At 40.4% G+C, this 22035-nt stretch overlaps 7 protein-coding genes and 1 pseudogene across 11 annotated transcripts; 3 read left to right on the top strand and 5 right to left on the bottom strand.

Annotated features, from left to right (window-relative positions):
• Nucleotides 1-516: 516 nt before the first annotated feature.
• Nucleotides 517-2916, bottom strand: LOC104822457 (60S ribosomal protein L5-like). The gene is made up of 9 exons (XM_010553691.1): nt 2806-2916; nt 2242-2311; nt 2058-2149; nt 1831-1957; nt 1658-1737; nt 1437-1553; nt 1182-1316; nt 924-1093; nt 517-841 (listed from the first exon to the last, which is right to left on the bottom strand). The coding sequence occupies exons 1-9, from the start codon at nt 2806-2808 to the stop codon at nt 721-723; spliced, it is 915 nt and encodes a 304-aa protein (XP_010551993.1). The 5' UTR covers nt 2809-2916; the 3' UTR covers nt 517-720.
• A 294-nt stretch (nt 2917-3210) lies between these two features.
• On the bottom strand, nt 3211-5637 carry LOC104822456 (peroxisomal membrane protein 13-like). The gene is made up of 5 exons (XM_010553690.2): nt 5513-5637; nt 4561-4797; nt 4164-4456; nt 3867-3959; nt 3211-3745 (listed from the first exon to the last, which is right to left on the bottom strand). Exons 1-5 carry the CDS (start codon nt 5529-5531, stop codon nt 3557-3559), a joined length of 831 nt encoding a protein of 276 aa, XP_010551992.1. The 5' UTR covers nt 5532-5637; the 3' UTR covers nt 3211-3556.
• Nucleotides 5638-6731: 1094 nt separating this feature from the next.
• Nucleotides 6732-9719, top strand: LOC104822454. Its single transcript, XM_010553688.1, has 7 exons — nt 6732-7247; nt 7863-7962; nt 8087-8149; nt 8424-8544; nt 8650-8732; nt 8961-9022; nt 9160-9719. Exons 1-7 carry the CDS (start codon nt 6979-6981, stop codon nt 9269-9271), a joined length of 810 nt encoding a protein of 269 aa, XP_010551990.1. The 5' UTR covers nt 6732-6978; the 3' UTR covers nt 9272-9719.
• Nucleotides 9622-11056, bottom strand: LOC104822455. Its single transcript, XM_019203532.1, has 3 exons — nt 10902-11056; nt 10726-10812; nt 9622-9904 (listed from the first exon to the last, which is right to left on the bottom strand). The coding sequence occupies exons 1-3, from the start codon at nt 11013-11015 to the stop codon at nt 9893-9895; spliced, it is 213 nt and encodes a 70-aa protein (XP_019059077.1). The 5' UTR covers nt 11016-11056; the 3' UTR covers nt 9622-9892.
• Nucleotides 11057-11430: 374 nt separating this feature from the next.
• LOC104822452 lies at nt 11431-13852 on the bottom strand. 3 transcript variants are annotated; one of them, XM_010553686.1, is made up of 7 exons: nt 13723-13852; nt 13557-13588; nt 12878-13057; nt 12669-12719; nt 12430-12482; nt 12204-12352; nt 11431-11903 (listed from the first exon to the last, which is right to left on the bottom strand). In XM_010553686.1, exons 1-6 carry the CDS (start codon nt 13770-13772, stop codon nt 12251-12253), a joined length of 468 nt encoding a protein of 155 aa, XP_010551988.1. In that variant the 5' UTR covers nt 13773-13852; the 3' UTR covers nt 11431-11903; nt 12204-12250. The 3 variants fall into 3 exon arrangements, with proteins under 3 accessions (XP_010551988.1, XP_010551989.1, XP_010551987.1); XM_010553687.1 differs by having other exon boundaries at nt 11431-11880; XM_010553685.1 differs by lacking the exon at nt 11431-11903 and having other exon boundaries at nt 12092-12352.
• An 846-nt stretch (nt 13853-14698) lies between these two features.
• On the top strand, nt 14699-15961 carry LOC104822450 (photosystem I chlorophyll a/b-binding protein 3-1, chloroplastic-like). Its single transcript, XM_010553684.2, has 3 exons — nt 14699-14936; nt 15040-15101; nt 15218-15961. Exons 1-3 carry the CDS (start codon nt 14790-14792, stop codon nt 15831-15833), a joined length of 825 nt encoding a protein of 274 aa, XP_010551986.1. The 5' UTR covers nt 14699-14789; the 3' UTR covers nt 15834-15961.
• On the bottom strand, nt 15814-18510 carry LOC104822451 (annotated as a pseudogene).
• A 215-nt stretch (nt 18511-18725) lies between these two features.
• On the top strand, nt 18726-21776 carry LOC104822449 (transmembrane 9 superfamily member 12-like). Of its 3 annotated transcripts, none has more exons than XM_010553683.1 (2): nt 18726-18863; nt 19511-21776. In XM_010553683.1, the coding sequence occupies exon 2, from the start codon at nt 19586-19588 to the stop codon at nt 21572-21574; it is 1989 nt and encodes a 662-aa protein (XP_010551985.1). In that variant the 5' UTR covers nt 18726-18863; nt 19511-19585; the 3' UTR covers nt 21575-21776. The 3 variants fall into 3 exon arrangements, with proteins under 3 accessions (XP_010551985.1, XP_010551983.1, XP_010551982.1); XM_010553681.1 differs by having other exon boundaries at nt 18726-18967; XM_010553680.1 differs by having other exon boundaries at nt 18726-18972.
• The last annotated feature ends 259 nt before the right edge of the window (nt 21777-22035 follow it).

Below are 22035 nucleotides of genomic sequence, written 5' to 3'. Positions count from 1 at the left end.
TAACAAGCCGGTTCAAATCTGTGCATGTTCTGATATCGAACAAGGGTCGTACCCGATGCCATATTCTTATCTTTCGGGTTTAGGGTTCGAAACTCGTCGTCGTATTATTATTACTACCCACTTAAATTAATACAAAAAAATAAAAAACCTGAGTCTAAATTCTAAATTTATATTTGATGAGTCAACTCCATTTCTGTTCGAAAATAAAAAAAACATAAACCAAATAAAATATCTGAATCAAATTTCGTTTACAAATGATTGGGTGTCGATTCTTTTAAAACAAATTTAATAAAATCTAAACTAATCCCAAATTCAATAAATCTAAACTAATCCCAAATTCAATAAATCTAAAACTTAAATAAATACGATTTTGGTACAAAGAAAATCTCGAACCTAAAAATAATAACTAACTGAGACTGTAGGACCATATCCTCTCCTTGAATGCCACAAATACCATGAGATAATAACAGTTGGCTAAATAAACTGAAAGAAGAAATAAAATTTTAGACCTCGAGCAGATGAAATTCGACCAAAACTCATCTCATTTCCGTTCTGATGAAAAAAAAAAGGGTAAGGAAACTAAGACACCAAAACAGCTTCAAGACCCACATAATCCGAACAACAAAAGGACAAAACTTTCGTCTGTTAAAAGAAAACGGATGAAAGATTGTATGACAAAAACCCTAGCACAAGCAGCTGTAATAACATCCGATGCTCTGTTCACTCATCGTCCTCATCCTCATCATCGTCGTCCCCTGCTCCGCCGGCAGAGTTCAAAGCCTTCAACCTCTCGATCAAACGAGCCTTCCTCTCTTCATACGTGAGTTTCTTTGCGTTAAACCTGTCGGAAAAAAAAAAGATAACGTGATCAATAAACGACAAAACTCTGTTTTTCTGGAGCATTTTTCGATGATTGATTATACCTCTTGTGCTCCTTAGGAGGCTGTTTCTCTGATTTCTTTATCGTTGGGTCGGCACGGATAGCTGCGTGAACCTTCTTGTACAATGCCTCCATGTTGTCTGCCTCAATGCCTCTCTTGATGTACTCACTGAAATGAGACTGGTACTTCTCTGGCTCGTCCTCCATCATGACCTGGGAGTTATAATCCGAAATGGGATTTATCTCTACAGGATTATCCTCATCCAACCGAACTATTCTGGAAAGGTGTTGAATGTTTTACCCTCATGTAATCAGCGACATGAACACCGTAGATGTATTTCCGGTGAACTTCAGCATCAAGCTGTTTGCTCTCCTTGTTGAATCCAGCAAACCTCTTGTCACTGTGGGGAATGTCAAGCCCACCATCCAAAGCACCCTAAAAAAGCAAATGAACGTGTTAAGCCCACAAAGTGAATTCCATAGTATAAAGGCATAATAAGACATTGACTGACATGAGATCTAGCATGTGAGGTCATTGGGATTGAAGCAAAAGTACCTTAAGGGCACCGAAAACACGGTTTCCAGTCGTTGTCCTCACAAGACCAACATCGAGTAGAGCACGGAATGGCCTCCTGGTGTCAGTGGGCTCAACGGAGAAATCCTCTCCTGATGCCTGCACAGAAAATAGAAAAAGTTAGCCGATGATCGAAACAAGGTAAGTTCCGTCACATTACAATTACAAGCAGTAGCATTGTATACAAAAATATGACTGAGTACCTCAACATTGCCCTCGTACTCGGAATCCATCTCAAGCATCTTAAGGACACGACGAGCCAAAAGGAGCCCAGTGCAATAAGCTGGAAAGAAATAACAAGACTTAACATATTCCTCCGATATTGAATAACAAAGGGGAATATCACGGCATAGTGGAAAAGGTACTAATGTTATACCTGCAGCATAATTTGTGAGCCCCACCTCAAGGCCATAGCGGGGTAACTCATGTGCATAAGCGGCTGCAAGAACAATGTCACCAGCGATACTGGCAGACACAATCTGAGCGACTATGTCCTTGTTGGTCTATTATCAACAACAGAGGAAGAGAAACCGAGATCAAGACCATTGAAAAGCACAGATTAAGGCAAAAGGCAACGCTGGACATAAGTTTAAGATTACTTACAAATCTCACGACAAACCGATACTTTGGAGTGTTGTACTTGTTCTTGTCCTGGTTGATGAGGCGGATCCTGGCACGGTAATCAGTCTTACCCGCTGATAAAGTAGAAGAATTACAACCATTAAGTCTCTGCAACGACAAACCAAGGAATAATAGCAATGGAGAAAACATGAAGAAGATAATCTACCGCGCCTTCTCTTGAACTTCACTTGATACCTCTTGAAGTAAGCCCTACTCTTTTGGGCTTTCACGAACGGCTGAAAAAAAAAAGACAAACATCAAAATACGCAGAGAACAGGAAAAACAGAACCAACATCCAGAAAAAGAGCAATCTCTAGAGTTTATAAATCCCCATCTAGAAATAACTAGTCTACTAAGCGACGTCAACCGATTTCCTACTACATACCAATCAAACGCAAACAAGAGACACCCATAAAGCCATGGCAGGAGCCGCTGAAGCATAGGGGTGTCTAAGACTTAGCTACCAATTATGAATCTAGAATCGATTGTAGATCTAAGAATTCAAATCTACTAGAGGTAATGACCGAGTAATCGAAACTGTTAAAGCAGGCAAATGCGAACAACTGAAGGGTAAACGACTACAATTGATCAATTAACCGGATGAAAAGGAGAAAAACAATCAAATCTAGCACACAGACTGATCAAATGACACCCGCAATCCGTATGAAAGCAAACTCGAAGAAAGAATCCAGAACCGAGAAGTAGAGATAGAGAGAGAACGAATCATTACCATGGTTGAAGGATCAGAGAGGCCGCCGAAACAACGTGACAAGTCTGGCGAAGAGGAAGGAGACGAGGAAGCGAATGTTAAAAATACTAAAACCCTAGCGAAGTCTGCTGATGTAAATCAACGGTCACGATTAGTTCTAGGTTTAGATGGAGATGTTAAACTCACGGCTCGGTGACATAACAGCCCGAAAATATATAATAAATGGGGAATACACAAAAATAAATAAATATTAATTTAAAGAAGAAAAAAGACAAAGGGCTACAAATGGCAATAATTTTTATCTTGAATTTTTTCACTTTTTTAGTTTTTGGGTTTTGGGCTTTTAATGTTCTTTGCTTCATTGCATTGACAAAGATGTACACATTAGCTCTGTAAAAATTCAGAGCATTATTTATAAAAAAAATAAAATAAAATTCAGAGCATTGAATTGCATGATTAGTAATACCAAGTTTTAATGTTTTTCACTTCACCACCCACTGCATTACGCATTTGAAGAAAATACAGGACACCCATAGTGTCTATAAACAATCTCTCCTCTCCATAATTTATCAGACCAACATCATCTGTAGGGTTTTTACACAGATAACAGAGAGAGAGAGAGAGAGCTTCCTCTTCAGACAGAGACTCCCACATGCGACAATCAATCAATCAATCAATCTGGCTTACCTGCGGCGAGACTGCTGCTTGCATTTTGCGTCTACATGTTCAAACTCAATTCATATATTCAATGCTTCTTCTCGAATAGTGAATACTAGCTGCTGCCGTTGTCTCCCCACACATTGTCCCATCCACCACTCGGTGCAGCGTCGGCTTTAGGGCCCTCAGGATGATTTTGGTTTCCATTTGGACCGTGCATCTTTCTTGGCTTTGTTTTGACCCCAAGTATCCGTAACACAAATCTCGCTAATTCTCCATATAGCAAACCACCGCGATCAAAAAGCTGCGGGCAATCATTTGAATGGTTTAAGTGAGAAACTACTACTTCTACAGGTAGAGATGATTCAGCTTAGAAGAATCTAAATTAAAGGTTTCAGAAATGGGTAGAAAGGAAAAGGAAAAACCTGAAGAAGGGCAGACATAAACATGTGGAATGCCTGTGTATTTTGGTCTATCAGCATAGCTACACGTCCAAAGAAGTTCACAACGCCTTGCATCTGAAAGCGAAACAGATTAAAAAAAAATGTATGTACGCATATATTATAGTCGTATACAACAATTCTAGATGATTAGAAAATTGTCAATTGGTTACAAAACTATATGTATCCATCAACTTTTACTTTTTGTAGCCAAACCATGCGTCAATTGGAAACCAAGAATATTATGTTTTTACTGTACGACGAGAGAAATAAGATATTTACCACTCGGAGAAACGATATCCAAAATCCCGGTGGAGAGGGCGGTTCACCAAAGGGATTGTTTGGATCTTGACTCCCATAAGGCCCCATGCCCATACCATAACCACCCATAGAACCACCGAATCCACTATTATACATTCCTCCCCCATACACGCTTGAACTTCCATAAAGACCACCATAACCGCCCCCATACATTCCACTCCCGTATGATGAACCATATCCTCCATACCCGCCATACGATGAACCATACATGCCTGAACCGTACCCTGAGTTCAAACCTAGATTTGAACCATAACCTGCATTACACACAACGGAAGTATGATTCAGCTTTTACTCTTCCTAATTACAAAAACGGAAAAACCAAAAAAAAAAAGTTAACATCATCGGGACATGAACATACCCCCATAAGTGCTCGCATAATTCTGTTGCTCCCACGGTCTGGTCGGTACAGGCCTACCAAGAGCGTTTGTATTAGCAACTGTAGCAGTCCTATTTGTGGTGGTAACAATTTCACCAGGTCTGGCTGTGCCAGAAGACTCAACGGCATCAGCCGTGCTGCTGTTTGTAGGAGGTTTGAAAGGCGAAGGACCAGATGCACTCCCTGCTCGTTCCCCAGGTTTAGGAGGGCTGCCACCCGCTGCAACAAATTGAAATTACATATTCAAGAACAAGTGTGAAAAAAATTGTTCTCAAAGAAAGAGTAAAACCCCATCACATGAAAGCAGATTTAGGACACAATAAAATATGAAAACTCCAAATCACTCAACAAAATATGAACACTAGTGCGAAAATTCTTTCGAGTAATTTGAGTTGACACATATGAAAACAGACACAAAAGGAAGACGTCAAAATGCCATCCAGAGAGCAGAGTAAGACGACAGAACCAATAACATGTAAGACAAAGCTATAAACAGATCATAAATACGTGATGGATGACCGGTATACTCAGACGTCAGTACCAGGATAAAACAGCTTATCACCAACACTGATGAAGATTACCACCCAAACAGCTTTTCCAATATAAATTTACAAGGATGCCTAAATCATAAAACAAGGCTTTAAGGAATCGATTGCAAAACTCAACTATCTCCTAGCAAAGATCACGAAAAATGCGCAGCGAAACCCTAAAGGTCTCTGTGCGATGATCGCCTGAACAAAAGGATAAACTCAATTCCAATCTAATTGATTAGAATGGTAATCTACTTCACAAACATAGGAAGAATCGATCGATTTCATAACATGAAAGCAGAAAACTTGAGAGAAACCATGAAAATCACCCAGAATAGCAGAAAGAGAATTCAGTAATTGAAACACAAACAATAATCAAAGCAACGAAAGTAAGATCGCCGAACCTGGTGGCTCAGACGCCATGGCCGAAACACTTCGAGAGCCCTTGTAATCGCCGCCGTCAAGCCAGAGACGCGTAGGAAGGGAGACGAACTTTATCAACGGAGCCCGAGAAGAGAGAAAGATCAAAATCAACAGGTCCAAAAGAAGGGATTTATATAAGGGGTGGGTTAAGTTTTTATTTTAGTTTAATATTTTTATTATAATATTTGTAATTAATATATTATATCATATTTTTAGTTAGATAAATAAAAGTTAAAAACGTTGGAATTAAAATACATGCATTAATTAAATTGTTGGAAGTAGAATATATATATAGAATGACTAATTTAATAGTTTGACTAATTTTAGTTAGATAAATAAAAGATAAAAATGTTGGAATTAAAATATATGCATTAATTAAATTGTTGGAAGTAGAATAGATATAGTTTGACTAATTTAACCGTTAAATTAGTCAAACTATATCTATTCCACTTCCAATAATTTAATTAATGGATGGAAGCAGAATATTATATATATATATATATAACTAATATACTTTTTGAATTACCACTTATCTTTATTTTTGCATTTTAAAAATTATACAAGTTAAGTCGATTTATTATATATATATATGTATTAATTTTTGTTCGGTTTTAAATTAAAAATTGTTAAAGATAAAAATGATAAAAAAAATTTAAACATTGTTATTATTAGAATATTAACATTCTGTTAGAGAGTTAGTTATTTTAATGGCGTTTGTATATAAACAAAACACAAAGCTGATTAATGTAGATTATTCATTTTACCCAAAACTTTCTTTGCTCTTTTTCTCACTTTCTCTCTTGTGCTCTCATATTTCTCTGCATTTTCTCGGCATCTTTGTACCACATTATGAGAGTTAATAGTTATTATGTTAAGTGAGATATTATTAATATTTATTGTTAATATATAGGTTTTGATTATGAATAAAAATATTATTTCAAACTAAAATGATACTCTGTAATTAAAAAAATATGAGTGAAATTTTATAAATTGATTATAAACTTTCAAACCATACAATTTTATTATGATTTCTTTATTTATTTATTTTGTTCTATAATAATATTTTCAATATGAATGACTTTCTACTTTTATGTTATTTCTTTTCGGCCCTAATATTTGCACCTAATTGTCAGATTTTCCTGGGAAACTCCAATTTGAGGCGAAAGACGCAACTATAAAATCGAAAGGGAAAGAAAAAGATAAAGCTGAAAAGGAATAAGATCTTATTACAAAGATTCCACTTTTCGAGCGAACTTGTCGGCGGTCGGATTTTCCCAGCACCCATCCTTCTCGCTCTGTTCCAATCCTGATATAGATTTACTCTGACAATCTCTGCAAATCCTCACGCTTTTGGGTGAAAAAATTATCTATAATTTCGGGGAAAGCAAGTGTCTTTATCACGAGGGCGGGAGTGATTGACGTTAATTAAGGTCCTATCTGGTTAATTATGGCGGCGAGCGCGAATCCATCGGAGGGTAATCGAGGGGGTTCGTCGGCGGTGGCGGCGGCGGCGCAGAAGGTGTCTTCTTCTTCGGCGGCGACGGCGAATGGAGCTGCTGCGGATTCGGCCAATAATGGAGAAAATTCCGGCCGCTCCAGCGGTGGCGCCGCGGCGGCGGATACTTCTCCGACGATCACAGCTTTGAGGCATAATCCAGGAATCTCCGTCGATTGGACTACTGAGGAGCAGGCTCTGTTGGAGGATTTGCTCGCCAAGTATGTCTTCTTGTATCTCCCTGCGTTATACTCATGGACTCGTTGTCTCTTTCCTTTGAATCTTTGGGAAATTTAGTTACTTTCATTCGAATTCGCTGTAGGAATCGAATCTATTTCCTTAAAATTTTATGATGAAAAATGTGGGGATGTTCTTGGTTTAATTGTCTGTGAGAGATCTTATCTCGTGTTCGTGTATAGAAGCAATACTGTAGTCTTTTTTACTGTTTCATCCACTGCATCTGCCAATTCTGGTACATGGTTATCTACATGTTAAACTTAGTGCAAAAGTATCACTTACCCTCAAAATTTATGTGAAGTTTTTTTGCTTTTCAGCTGCTTGCTTGACCCATTTCGAGTTTATTTACTCCCGGATTAGCCATCTGCGTGTAATTTGTGTCATTTGGGTTGTGTATATAAGCAAGAGCGAAATGTGGATCCGTGTTCTTCCTTAGTTATCCTTTTATGTTTTGAAGCATGATACTTTTTAAGCCATAAACTTATAGGATATTTTACGAGGATGAGTGTTCAGATCTGTTCTCGGTTAACCATTGCCTGAAAGTTCTCTATGAGCCTTTTCATATTTTCCCTCACTCTTTGTTAAACCATGTTTCATAGGCACACGTCAGAATCTACCATTCTTCGTTATGCTAAAATAGCGATGCAATTGAAGGATAAAACGGTCAGGGATGTGGCCCTGCGTTGTAGATGGATGACTGTGAGTTTCATAATCCATTATTGTTGAGATTTTCTCTTCTCATTTATATATGTTTTAAGTTTATGCATTGATCGAGTGCCGTTATTGTTAATGTCTCTTTATGTGACTGTTGACTGCATTACAGAAAAAGGAAAACGGAAAGCGTAGGAAAGAGGACCATTCGTCAAGGAAAGGCAAAGATAGAAAGGTGTGTTCTTCCTGCTGCTGCCTGTAATTTGACTCTAAGAAAACTACTAATAATAAAAGAAAACCAGTGTCTAAAAACAGTTGAGATTATGGATCATTGATTTGCTTAGTTGTTTTTTTGTTGGGGCAATATCTTTATGGCCATCACTCTTTGTCACTTTTATCATTCACTTGTGCTTTTGGTTGGATTCGAGTTTTGTTTCTTGGTTTGTCTCGTGATGTATGGAGAAGTTCACGGTAACAAAAACTAAATCTTGCATAATACTGATCGATAGGAAAAAGTTACGGATTCTTCAGCGAAGTCTTCATCTCATTTGAATGTGCATACTAATGGACCTTCTTCGTATGCTCCACCAATGGTGCCCATGGACATTGATGACGGTATTCCGTGCAAAGGTTAGTCTGAGAATCTGCATTTCTTTTCTCTTTTGGTTGATGCTCTCTTATGTTGGAATTAGTGAATCTGCATTCAAGTGTCTTAAACCATCTTTCTTCTTTCAGCTATTGGTGGTGTGACTGGAGAGCTTCTTGAGCAAAATGCTCAGATGTTTAATCAAATTTCAGCAAATTTCTCGGCTTTCCAGGTAAAGTGTCCTTGTTAATTTTATCAATGTGAGGCTTTCTATAATAGCAGATTGCTTGAAAATGGAAATTAACTTATAACTTCTTAAACTTGTGTTAGTAATCTCCAATGATATGCAGTGGTAAGCCTAAGCTATGGCCCCCGTACAATTAAAACATTCCTTAGCGGGTAGAGACCCGTTTTTTTCCTCATTTCCCGCAAATAACTTTCTCGTTTCTTTCCATCTCAGATACATGAAAACATCAGCCTTTTCTGCAAAACTCGAGACAACATTCTCGTGATCTTGAATGAGTAAGTTTCTTTCACCCATTTCTTTGTTGTAGGCCTGGTTACACAGAGTTCATGCTATGCTTTTTTTTTTCATATTGCTTCCCTTTTCCATGACAACACAAACACGACCGGGCAATTGTTTTATCTCTTTTCTGCAGCTTGAGCGACATGCCAGAGGTGATGAAGCAGATGCCCCCTCTTCCGGTGAAGTTGAACGAGGAACTTGGGAATTCAATCCTTCCCTGCCCATCTCATCAAATGAAGTCATGATCGTATAGAAGCTCCTCATCTATGGTTCTCCTGTCCAATTTCTCTAATCCGAGATCAAATCCAATTCAAGCAAAAGAGTGAATAAGTCGCAGGCTATTTACACAAAAGCTCCAATATAATGATCTTAGTTCTGTTCATTGACCCATTTTGTAGGGTGTATTGTCCTCTAGCATGTGAATAGAGAGTCATGTTGTGGTAAGTTCTCTGTATAAAGTTGTTTACACATGGGAAATGTGATTAGGTTGTCTTGTTCTAAGATGCAAGATTCAATAGGACTGATGCCCAAGTCTGTGGCTTTGTAACAAAGTCGGTGCCTTTTGCCTTTCCCTCGGGAGTTTCATGGTAAGTACAAACAGAAAACTTTATTGTAACTCCATTGGCCAAAATAAAAAACTCAAGTCTTGTCATACAGATTGGAGTAGATGACACTACAAAAGATGTCTTGGGTGTATTAAAAAAAAAAAAAAAAAAAAAAAAACTCAAAAGGCGAGTTTTCCAAGTTTTCTGATTTGAGAAATGCCAATCATCTTTGGTTGGTCTCGAGAGGTTTGCCAAATCTCACTCTGAATCTGTGAGAAAAGTGGAGTCTGGATCGATCCAAGCTTGGGAGATTTCCAATCCCTAATTTTCAATCTGCAAGCAGGAAACTGGTGATCAGAAGTTTTCACAGTAGAGAGTTAGAAGGAGAAACGCCTGCACACAAGATGTATGTATGTACACGATTGTGATATTCCCTTTACATGCTCTTATCGAATATCCGAGTTAAGACACAAAGGATCAAACAAGCCAACAGACCCAACTAACAAGAGTGATGAATTTGCAACCGTAAGTGATTACATTCTCTTGCTAACAATAACTTTCCTAATAATCTTCTTGTCCTATGAAGGTCCAAACCATTCAACCCGAGAGGAGTTCTAGCAGATGAACAATAAACAGCCAAGCTCTAGGGACAATTCAAGTTATTTTTCATCGTGCCAACCAAAGACTTCGCTAATCCGACGAGTTAAACTATAACTTCAGTGTCTCCTCTCAGGGAAATCTTCTTTCTAAATGCCGCACAAGTGAATGGACATGTGGTTTCAACTTTCAAGCTATGGCATCTCATTGAAGGTATCCATTCAAGCTGGGCTCTCTCATGTTTAGTCTACTAGACACTGCAGACGACAAAACATTGCCCACTTCTCAAAATGTTATGCAAACAAAGGGTTTGATCTTTGAATCAGAACCCGCACCCAAAATTGCTCAACAAAGCCCTATATTCCTTGCATTTAAATGATTCAACACAGCAAACAAAAGTCGAGAATTTTCAACAGGCAATGCGATATGGTTTCGGAAATGCCTTTCGAACCCAATACACACCGAACAGCTTCTAAAATTTCCATTTCACAATAATAGTATCGCTTACAAGATAATACCACTTACAAATCACAGATAGGTAGAGAGAGAGAGATGACCTGAGTAGGGTTCGAATTAGGGTTCTCAACAGTTGGAGACTCGAGGCCTGAAACTCTAGCTTCCAGAGCATTGAATTTCTCCTTCATCTGCAGTATTTGAACATCAAACCGAGAAATCAAACAAATTCCTTCATGATCCTCGAGCGAGAAAAAGGAAAAATAAAACATAGAATTACATCAGAAGAGATGGAGTATCGGTCGGCATAGAGATCACGCCAAATGAGATGAGCGATCGAAGCTCCGGTGACGGAGAATCCCAGTGTGAACCAGAGAAGCCGAGTCCTCAACATTTTCCTCTTCCGCTCTTTGCGATTCGCCTCCCCGAGCAAAAAATGTATTTCGAGAAGCTATAATACGCCGTCGTTTCAGATAACGTTTGGGCTTTGGGCTCTCTTTGAAATATGGGCCATTCTATCGGCCCATTAAAGTCTTAGAAGGTAATTTCTTTTTTCCTTTTTTTATAAACGAATTAGCTGATTTCACAAGAGCAACAACACATCAGTCCAAGCAGATTTTTGTCTGTTGGTAGGCATTTCAAATAACATTGAAAGGGAAAATTTAGTTCACATCGATTAGAATATCATAGAAAGTTGATGCATTTTGTTCATGTAAACTAAGAAAATAATGATACGTTTGCGCGCGCTTAAAAAAACAATTTTTTTTGTATTTCATAAATTTATATTATATTATTCTATACATTCAAAAAAAAAATTAAAATTCGTTAAATTCACCACCACCAAGACCGATGTGTGTAAACCCGCTGTAATAAGCCATTTAAATTCTCTCTCTAGAAAGAAAAAAAAACTCTCTATGATAAAAAAAAATCTCTGCGAAATTCGATTTTTAAATTTCAAGAAAAATATTATTATCACCTTAGACTGTACTATTCTTTATTTACGCTTTTTTTGGTCATCCCGCTTCTCGGCTCTCTCTCCGATGATTGGTTCTCTGTCGTCACCGGAGAATACTGCAATGGGATGATTTTGCAGTTCCCAAGGCAGGCCTCCTCCGCCGCTACATTCTCCCGCCGGCGGTGACTTCGACCTAACGTTCAGGTCTCCGATCCGATCCATCCTCTTCGTCTTCTCGGAGCCGTACGAATCCGTCGCCTGTTCTCCACGATTACAGCGGCGGACGATGGCAAATTCGACTCTTCTGTTGGTCCAAGTGAATACAACCTCATAGAATGATCAACAGAGGTTATATAACTTACATCGGTTAGACAAGGTTTATCCTTTCCCACCAGTTGCAAAAGTATCCCTATTTTAAGGGACCTCCACATTTTGAATTATTCATTTTATTTCATATTCTTTAAAAAGGCGTTATCACCATTTGCCACTTGTTTCCATCAAAGCCAGTTGCAAAATAGGTCTAAGGAAACCATAAAAGAAAAACCCAATGTAAATGCTTGAACAAGACCAGTCTGGGACGACAAAAGGGTCATAATGTCACATTGCCTGTGCCTGAGACCTACTTACCAGAAAATGGATCCCTTCCACAAAGAAGATCGACGGGAAAAGTGCGTTCAATGGTTAGAACTTGTCGTCCTCGGAGTCAGCAATCCACGCCTGAGTTCGCTTCTGTAGTCTGTCGGTGGAGGTCCGGTGTTGTTTGCTGAAGCCATGATCTGATCATTTTTTTTTTCGTTTTTCGTCAGGCAAAACAGAGAAGAAGGGGGGAAAGAGAGTGAGTCCCGTTTTTCACCTTATGAGGCAGTCTTCCCCAAACGTCACCGCCGTAGTACATGATCGGTCTCTCTGGAAAAAAAAACACGCAATTGTGTAACCAAATTTCTGGATCACGAAAAATCCTCATGTTGAATCAAGGTCAGGATATTGGCATATGATCGTTTTCAGAGACAAACATTTGAGTAAGTTCAACAAGGCACAGCCCGAGCAACACATAAAGAAAAGGGATAAATTTTGGATGTGCTTTAGACTCACCGGATAAATCCACTGTAGGATTATTGTAGAGATTCATTGCAGCTTCCCATCCTGCGATTACAGATTAAAGGGCACTTGTAAAACAGATGCGTACATACATACGCACGGTCTCATTCCGTGTATCTGCTAATCTCGACCATAGTTCATGCAGGGAGTGACGAGACAGTGACAAATGAACAAAAAACTAGTACAAAAGTTTAGATACATACGTTCGCTCAGTAGCTGATAGGCTTCACTCCTATGACACCCTTCTACAGATATAATCCTCCGGGCAGAATTCGAATTCGACACTGAATCCCCATGATCTCTTACGGCAACGTTCCTCGTGGCTGGAACTTGGATCCTCTCGCCTTCATTCCCTTGGGAGCTGCTACTTCTCTCCAATCGATCTGCAAAGTTTTCGCCCCATAATTATCCCAGAAAACGTTTGTCATCTTTAACATTATCATGACAGCCAAAATTGGCTATTGCTTCACGTAATTCTACGTAGCAGAATATCTCAACTCGTTTTTTTTTATATGAAATCAAGCGAAATGGGCTTTTGTTGGAGGGCTTTGCTTGGAAAAAACGCAGTAAGATCATACGAAAATTTGACTTTCCGGCTGATAGAATATCATTTTCTTCCTAAAAAGATCTTGAGCTTACCAACTACCGTATTAATCACCTGCTTACAGGTTCGCATGGTGGCGACTGTACTAGAGTATCTACACTAATGCATCACTCAACTAATCACAGTTCTTATTCCTCTATTTTCGCTAATCCAAGCTCAAAACCAGAGAAATAGATATTCTCGATCCCAAGAATTCATCACCATTTCTCCAGCTGAAGCAAGGAAATCCGCAAAACAAACGAAAGCCAAATCAAGAAGAGAGAGTGAGATCCACGGACCTCCCGATTTCTTGCGATTCACAGAACGGTTCCTGTGATCCAAAGAAACGAAACAGACAAAAATAATCGAGCACGAAATCGCGAGATCAACACAGAGAAGACCACACGAAAGCAAAAGAAGAGATGGAGAGATAGAGAGAGAGAAAGGAAGAAGAAGAGAAGTTACCTCTGGTTAGGGGGGGTGTACCGCTTCGGTGCCGAGCTCGAATCCGCCATGGACGACGAGCTAGGGTTCTTCGTCGTCTCCCCCCAACCCAAGAACGATCCCCTCCCGCGGAGATCTGTCAACTCTCTGTCTACAAAGCACGTAGAAAAATGAGGGGGCGTCGTATATCTTGACGCGCGGCTCTTGTGGCGCGTGCTAGTCAAGCGCTCTCGCGCTCTGTGTCAGTCTCTCTTATTACACCTTTCCGTATTTTTCGTTACTTGTCCAATATTTTAAATAAATTAAATTTGATCCTCATATTTATATGATGTCAATTTCGCCCCCAAATTCCAACCGTTGAACCAAAAAATTGAAATTGAAAATGAAAAATTGCATGCCTTGACTTGAAAATCTAGAAAGTAAACCAATTTTAAACTAACAAAAGATTTGGTAAACACTTCTCCTCCGGCTTTTAGTTTTCAAAAGATTTGGCTCAAATTATAAACTTGCAGCTTTTCCTTTATATTTGACAAATTTTAAATAGACAATCACAAAATTGTTTCGATCCGTTTATTCGTTTAGAAACTGAACCAAATCAATTCAAAACGGAATTAATACGGTTTTTCAACTCGGTTTGGTTGTCTAACCGAACTACAGTCAAAACTGAAAACAACTTGAGCAAAGGGCGCAAAAACCATACATCCCCTGCAAAAAAAAAAAACAAACTCTTAAATCCTCTAATTCATTCGGAAGCTTTTATTTATCCAATCTGATTCGACATAAGGATTTTCTTTTTCGATTACGGCGAATGTGACAAAAAAAATGCAGGACTACTCGGCGGGCAATGTGCCACGTGGAATTAGAATCCAACGTGGCAGATAATCAGGCAAATGAACAAAATCTCTTATCCAACAATGGTGCCACGTGGACGTATCCTGTTGGCGAATCAGATACTAACCTAATCTGAGCAAACTATTTCAAGCCCACAAGTAAATTAAGTGGCCCTTGTTCCCCTGTTTGAATATCAAAATTCATCTTCCTCGCCGGAAAACGATCACTTGCTTTCCATTAACGAAGGAACTGAAACAATGGCGACACAAGCACTCGTGTCTTCTTCACTCAGCTCTTCTGTAGAGACAGCGAGACATATTCTTGGCGCGAGAACGACCACGGTCGTGGCTCCGAAGAGGGGTTCTTTTGTTGTTAGGGCTTCTTCCTCAACTCCTCCTGTCAAGGTATGTGTATATATACGTATGTATATATCCATTTCAAGCAATGTATCTGTGTGTGTGTGTGGATCTGAGAATCTGATCACGGATTTTGTGCTTTGGAACTCAGCAAGGAGCAGACAGACAATTGTGGTTTGCTTCGAAGCAATCTCTTTCTTACTTGGATGGGAGGTAAAACTTTTTTGTTTTTAATCAACATAGCTAATTGCAACAGATGATGATTCCCAACCAAAATCAAATTTTATGATCAAAACACGTTAAGATTTGTGGTTATGATTACGTGGCAGCTTACCTGGCGACTACGGTTTCGACCCGCTTGGTCTGTCGGACCCAGAAGGCACGGGAGGGTTCATCGAGCCGAGATGGTTAGCCTATGGAGAGATCATCAATGGAAGGTTCGCCATGTTGGGAGCAGCAGGAGCAATAGCACCAGAGATACTGGGTAAGGCCGGTCTGATCCCTCAAGAGACGGCTCTTCCCTGGTTCCAAACCGGTGTCATCCCGCCTGCAGGAACCTACAGCTACTGGGCCGACCCTTACACGCTCTTTGTCCTCGAGATGGCTCTTATGGGATTTGCTGAGCACAGGAGGTTCCAGGACTGGGCCAAGCCAGGGTCCATGGGGAAACAATACTTCTTAGGGTTGGAGAAGGGTTTGGGTGGGTCCGGTAACCCGGCTTACCCCGGAGGACCCTTCTTTAACCCTCTAGGGTTTGGGAAAGACGAGAAGTCGATGAAGGATTTGAAGCTGAAAGAGGTCAAGAATGGTAGATTGGCTATGCTGGCCATCTTGGGTTACTTTGTGCAGGGGTTAGTGACCGGTGTCGGACCTTACCAGAACCTTCTTGATCACTTGGCGGATCCCGTCAACAACAACATCTTGACCAGCCTCAAGTTCCACTGAACTCAGATGATCTGGATGTCCCTCCCTTCTTGTCTCCTGCAATGTTCTTTTCTTGGTCCCATTTGTAACATGCCTGTGTAAACATGTAATCATGTTTTTGTAAGAAATGACAATTGTTATTGGCTACTCGTTAAGATTGTGATTGAACTCTTACCTGTGATGCTGTGATGATGATCATTGCAGTAGAACAAGAAATGACAACATTTTCATAACTTCTCAGACGCTGAAGCCAAATGCTGAAGCAAGCAATGGGCAAAGAACTTATGGTGAATATAAGCTCGTGCTTTTATAACAACAAAAATAGGGGGGAAGGACCCAACATGCAATAATCGCAGAACATATAATCGAAATTGCATAATGAATCATCTTTAAGAAGAAAATTCGAAAAATGAATTCTAAAGAATGTGGAACTCATGCTAAATCAGGGAAAATGGTTGAAAACCTTTTTGTGATCTAAATGCCCTCTCTTTAAGGATTAAAGCATAGTCTTGATCTCTAAGCAGTTTGAGTTACTTGTTCATCTGATTCTTCCAGCCTGCAAAACACAAGTGTTTCATATGCCATTAACGTTCATGTCCAGGACTTGGAATATACAGCATGGTATAGTCATTACTATATTACCTCTGAATTCCTTCCCCGGCCTCGACTCTTAGAAAATTCCCAACCTTCACAGGGGAACCCACCTCCTTGGACAAATTATCAAGAAGTGTCTGGAACAGAACAGAAACTTAGAAATGAAGCCCTTGCGTTTCAAAAGATTCAGCAACCGATGACAGACAAGATTGTGAATAACCGATTTATGTGCTATAAGGAATATACGGACCTTTACATTCAAAGTATCATTCACAATAAACTTTTGCTCTGTAAGAACTACTTCTTCAAAGTATTTACGTAGACGGCCTTCCACCATCTTCTCCACAGCCATCTGAGACTTGGCTGTACTTTCAGCCTATCATACAGACAAATTTAAACTCGTCTTGTTCCAGAACTCGAAAAATCTGCCAATTTTAGTACACACACAAAGGGATATATGTCAATCAAGTGACAAATACCTGAGACTTGAGAACCTCACGTTCATTTGCCAGTGCTTCTGAAGAAACATGGTCCTTAGTCAAAAATAGGGGTTTTGCAGCTACGATATGCATAGCCAGTTCAGAGCCTATACGGTGGACAGCATCTAGTTGAGCATTCTCATCCCCTATTTGTAGAGCTACAACCCCAGCTATTCGACCCAACCCTGTGTATTTTAATCAAAACGGTTAGAGCCTTAGAGGAAGCATGGAAAGGTATAGCAGGTGAATTATTTGTACCCGGTTGGGGGCTTGTGTGGAGATATGTCGAAAGAACACCAGGTGATGCTTTTGACAACAAGAAACCTCTCCTGAATTTTACACTCTCCCCCATTATAGCAGCTTCTTCAGTGACTGCATTTGAGACGGTTGTTTCACCACTCACTTTAGGATGATTTAGATTCAGCTTGAAGTCCTGAATGGCATCGATCAAAATGATTCATTTAAAACCTGAAAATCACATTATCAGATAGTGGTCAGTAAAAACACAAAGAAGGGCAACTCATTTTTGTCGAGAATTTAGCAATCTGAATCAAGGAAGATCAAGGCAAGGCACAACAGAGAAGTACATCAAACAAGTGAGCAACTGACCTCAAAAAACTTGGGTCCAAAAGTTAAGACGCCAGAAAATTTCTGGGAATTATTTTCAACCAGCAAAGCATGCTTTGCCAGAGCTAGGGCCTGCAAAGCAACGTCAATGTTAAGAAGAAAAAATTACAAAATATGATCCATCGTGGCGATATCTCTAAGCAAGTGTTCGCAAATACAACAAAGATTGTATCAACTATCAACTAACCAAGTATTGGAAAATCTCGTTTCTAGCAACAAAGTCTGTCTCACAATTGAGTTCGATAACGGCAGCTTTCCCCTCATCTTGAGCAAGAGCAAGCAATCACTCGGCAGCAGTTCGTGATGACTTTTACGAAGCCAATACCTTTCCTCTCTTTCTCAAATCCTTCTAAGCAGCCTCTGCCATGGCCACGACACAGTTCCAACAGTGGGCAAGAAACCGAAAAATGAATGCATCATGACTCCAATCGATTCTTACCAATATCCCAATTGCATTCAACGAGAGAAGCCTTGACATCCTTGATCGGAGCACTTGTTATTTCCCTCAGTTGCTTGATGAGGTTCATCTTCTCTGCTGCAGCAGGAGCTTCGGAACTAAAACCCCGGGAAAATCTCCCGAAAACACGACTCGGGTTAGGGTATCTAGACAAAACAGAGCTCATGTATTGAGACAAAACTTCCACTTTGCTTGCCACAGTAGAGTACTCATTTCCAGAACTAAATCTAACGGTAGCACTATAAAAGAAGATCCCCACTACAGCTCTGGAAAACGCCATTTCCGCAATGCCCTCGATTCAAATTCGACCTAAAAAGCGAAAAACCTCAAAGTAAAATCAAATTGAATCAGAAAAGCAAAATCTACCACATGCGCAAGGTTTTTAGGAAGGGTTCTCCATAGAACACGAATCTCAAGAACAACCCCGAGGAAGAACTAGCGAGACTTACCAGAAAACGATCCCAACGAACAGGAGCTCAGAAATAATACAAGAACAGAGCAGCTAAATCGCGTTTGATCTGGCTCCAACGTCTAAAACCCCTGGTTCTCCCGAACGCTATGGCGTCATTTTACGAGGGGAGAACAAACGACACCGTTTTAGTGCCACCTGACGGTTTCATAAGCCCAAGATGACCAGCCCAACAAACAATGGCCCGTGTTGATTGTAACGGCAAGATAACGGCTCAAGGAAACGGCAGTTAACTGTTTATAAAACGCAGGAGGGACGTTAATATTGGTGTACTTGCGTCGCAGAGGATAAATCCTGAGATTCCTGATCTGCGTTTTCTCATTCGTTTTGCTGTGCGTTTTTACGGACACAGAGTGCGAGAGCGAGAAGAAGAAGAAGAAGAAGAACGAGAGAGGAAGGAGACAGTTCAAGCCAGAGAAGAACAGGTGAAAATCTTCGCTTTTGCATTTCTCGCCCGTTTCATAGCTACATCAGGCTTGATTCGTCTGGATCTGGATCGAACGGGCTCATTTCGACCCGGAAAAGTGAAGTCAGGTTTCATCTTTTTCTCTGCATTTTTTAATCTGCGTGAACTTTTTTTGTGGACATGCATGGAATTAGGTATGCTTATGCCTCAGTGAGATCTCGAATTCTGTTTTCTGGTTTTGATTTTGGCTTCGTGATCGAGTTGATTGGTCAGTTTTCTTTTTAGATCTGTCGGCACTGTTAGATCCTTTGTTCGACATCCGCTTCTTGTTGGTTTCTTAGATCCTTTATCTGGTGCTTTGTTTTGGTGCCCTGTGATCTATGATTGATGGTCTTGAGCTTTGAGTGTTCTGGGTTGCGATCTGTGACTATCGCCGTATTGATATGCGCTTATTAAACTTATCACTTTTTTACGTTTAAGAAATTCGAAAACGAAGATAGCATCAGTTGATCGATTGATGCTGTTGGTATCTCACAATCTACCATCCATTGTCTCTGTGGATAAGTTTGGTAGAACAAAAATTTTCCATGTTCCAGTAGACTCAATTCATTTTAGGTAAAATTAGGGCATAAAAGATGTTGACAGACAGTATCCGTTTTGCTGTAGATCTCGTGTTGGATGCTTCTGTTGCAGTAGCTTAGACTGAGGTTTGTCGCTGGGATCTGGGATCTGGAATTTGGGATGGAAGTTCCATTGGTCACAAGGAGGAGAACGATGGGGTTGTGTCACCTTTTCCTTTCTATGGTTCTGTTTGCTCAGCTTTGTAATGGGTTCTACCTACCGGGAAGCTACATGCACAGTTATTCGAAGGGTGAACACATATTTGCTAAAGTCAATTCCTTGACCTCCATTGAGACTGAGCTTCCTTTTAGCTACTACAGCCTTCCTTACTGCCAACCTCCTGGGGGGATAAAAAAGAGTGCTGAAAATCTCGGGGAGCTCCTGATGGGCGATCAGATTGATAATTCTCCATACCGGTTCCAAATGAATGTGAATGAATCTGTTTACCTCTGCACCACAAGTCCATTGAACGAAAATGAGGTAAAGTTGCTAAAACAAAGAACTCGTGAGTTGTACCAGGTCAATATGATTCTGGACAATTTGCCAGCATTGAGATATGCGAAACAGAATGGGATCAATATCCAGTGGACAGGGTTCCCTGTTGGCTATACACCCCCAAATAGCAACGATGATTACATTATCAACCACCTAAAGTTCAAGGTATTGGTTCATGAGTATGAGGGTAGCGGGGTGGAGGTAATTGGTACCGGAGAAGAGGGCATGGGTGTGATTACTGAATCTGATAAAAAGAAGGCATCTGGGTATGAGATAGTTGGTTTTGAAGTTGTGCCATGCAGTGTTAAGTATGATCCTGAAAAGATGAAAAAGCTCCATATTTATGATCATGTTCTACCCGTGGACTGCCCTTTGGATCTTGACAAATCTCAAATGATAAGAGAGCAGGAGATGATCTCCTTCACATACGAGGTTGAATTTGTGAAAAGTGACACCAGATGGCCTTCGAGATGGGATGCATATTTGAAGATGGAAGGTGCTCGAGTTCACTGGTTTTCAATCCTCAACTCTCTGATGGTGATAACTTTCCTAGCCGGTATAGTCTTTGTCATATTCCTCAGGACGGTGAGAAGGGATTTGACAAGGTATGAGGAATTGGACAAAGAATCACAAGCGCAGATGAATGAGGAGCTCTCGGGTTGGAAGCTCGTCGTTGGTGATGTCTTCAGGGAACCGGAATGCTCGAAGCTTCTATGTGTGATGGTGGGGAATGGGGTTCAGATCACGGGAATGGGAGTCGTCACGATAGTCTTTGCGGCCCTCGGTTTCATGTCACCGGCTTCACGAGGAATGCTACTTACCGGTATGATAATACTCTATCTCTTTCTGGGTATAGCTGCTGGTTATATCGGTGTACGCATGTGGAGGACCATCAAGGGAACTTCTGAAGGCTGGAGATCTCTCTCATGGTCTATCTCTTGCTTCTTCCCGGGAATCGCTTTCGTTATCCTCACAGTGCTGAACTTCCTTCTCTGGAGCAATAAGAGCACTGGAGCCATCCCGATCTCATTATACTTCAAACTCTTTGCCCTCTGGTTCTGCATTTCAGTACCCCTCACTCTCTTCGGGGGCTTATTCGGGACACGAGCCGAGCCAATCCAGTACCCAGTCAGGACCAACCAAATCCCGAGGGAGATTCCGGCTGGTAAATATCCATCATGGGTTCTTGTCCTCGGGGCAGGAACACTCCCGTTCGGAACCCTTTTCATAGAGCTCTTCTTCATCCTCTCCAGCATCTGGTTAGGAAGATTCTATTACGTTTTCGGGTTCTTGCTCATCGTTCTTCTCCTCCTGGTTATCGTCTGTGCTGAAGTATCGGTCGTGCTAACTTACATGAACCTCTGTGTCGAAGACTGGAAATGGTGGTGGAAAGCCTTCTTCGCCTCGGGCTCGGTCTCTGTATACGTCTTCGCCTACTCCATCAACTACTTAGTGTTCGACCTCCAGAGCCTGAGCGGACCCGTTTCGGCCATGCTGTATCTCGGATACTCGCTTCTAATGTCAGTAGCAATCATGCTCTCGACCGGTACGATCGGTTTCCTAACGTCGTTCTACTTCGTTCATTACCTCTTCTCGTCGGTGAAGATCGATTGAAACAGCCGAGGAAAATGCTTCAGGTAATGGTTGGTTTGGTGACGTCCTTTTTTATGGTTTGGTGTCTTGAGAGTGGAAGAGTTTTGTCACTTAAGTTCGGGATCTATTATCCGTCTCTCTGTTTGTTTGTTTGTTTGTTTACAGGAAATACAAATCATAATCTTTTTTTTATGGTAATGAATGAAATTCCTTGTTTTGTTTGGTTCGTGTTTGTGATAAAAAATCGTATATATATATATATTTTAATAAACAAAAATAAGATGACAAAAAACTTTCTTCCTTGGGTTCACCGCACCAGGGCTATGCAAAATTCGGTTATAGAACGAATTCGGATTCGACAAAAGCGAGAGAATCTATCTTTAGATTCGGATTTGCATGTTAGATACAAAAATCCATCTAAAAAACCCAAACAATTTACAAACGAAACGACCATGGGATTCCAAACTCTAAAACCCTAAAAA

The sequence above is a fragment of the Tarenaya hassleriana genome, unplaced genomic scaffold (genome assembly GCF_000463585.1).
Source record: "Tarenaya hassleriana unplaced genomic scaffold, ASM46358v1 Cleome36, whole genome shotgun sequence".
Taxonomy (NCBI): domain Eukaryota; kingdom Viridiplantae; phylum Streptophyta; class Magnoliopsida; order Brassicales; family Cleomaceae; genus Tarenaya; species Tarenaya hassleriana.
The sequence above is the reverse complement of the archived record's forward strand: the minus strand, read 5'-3'. Positions and strand labels throughout refer to the sequence as shown.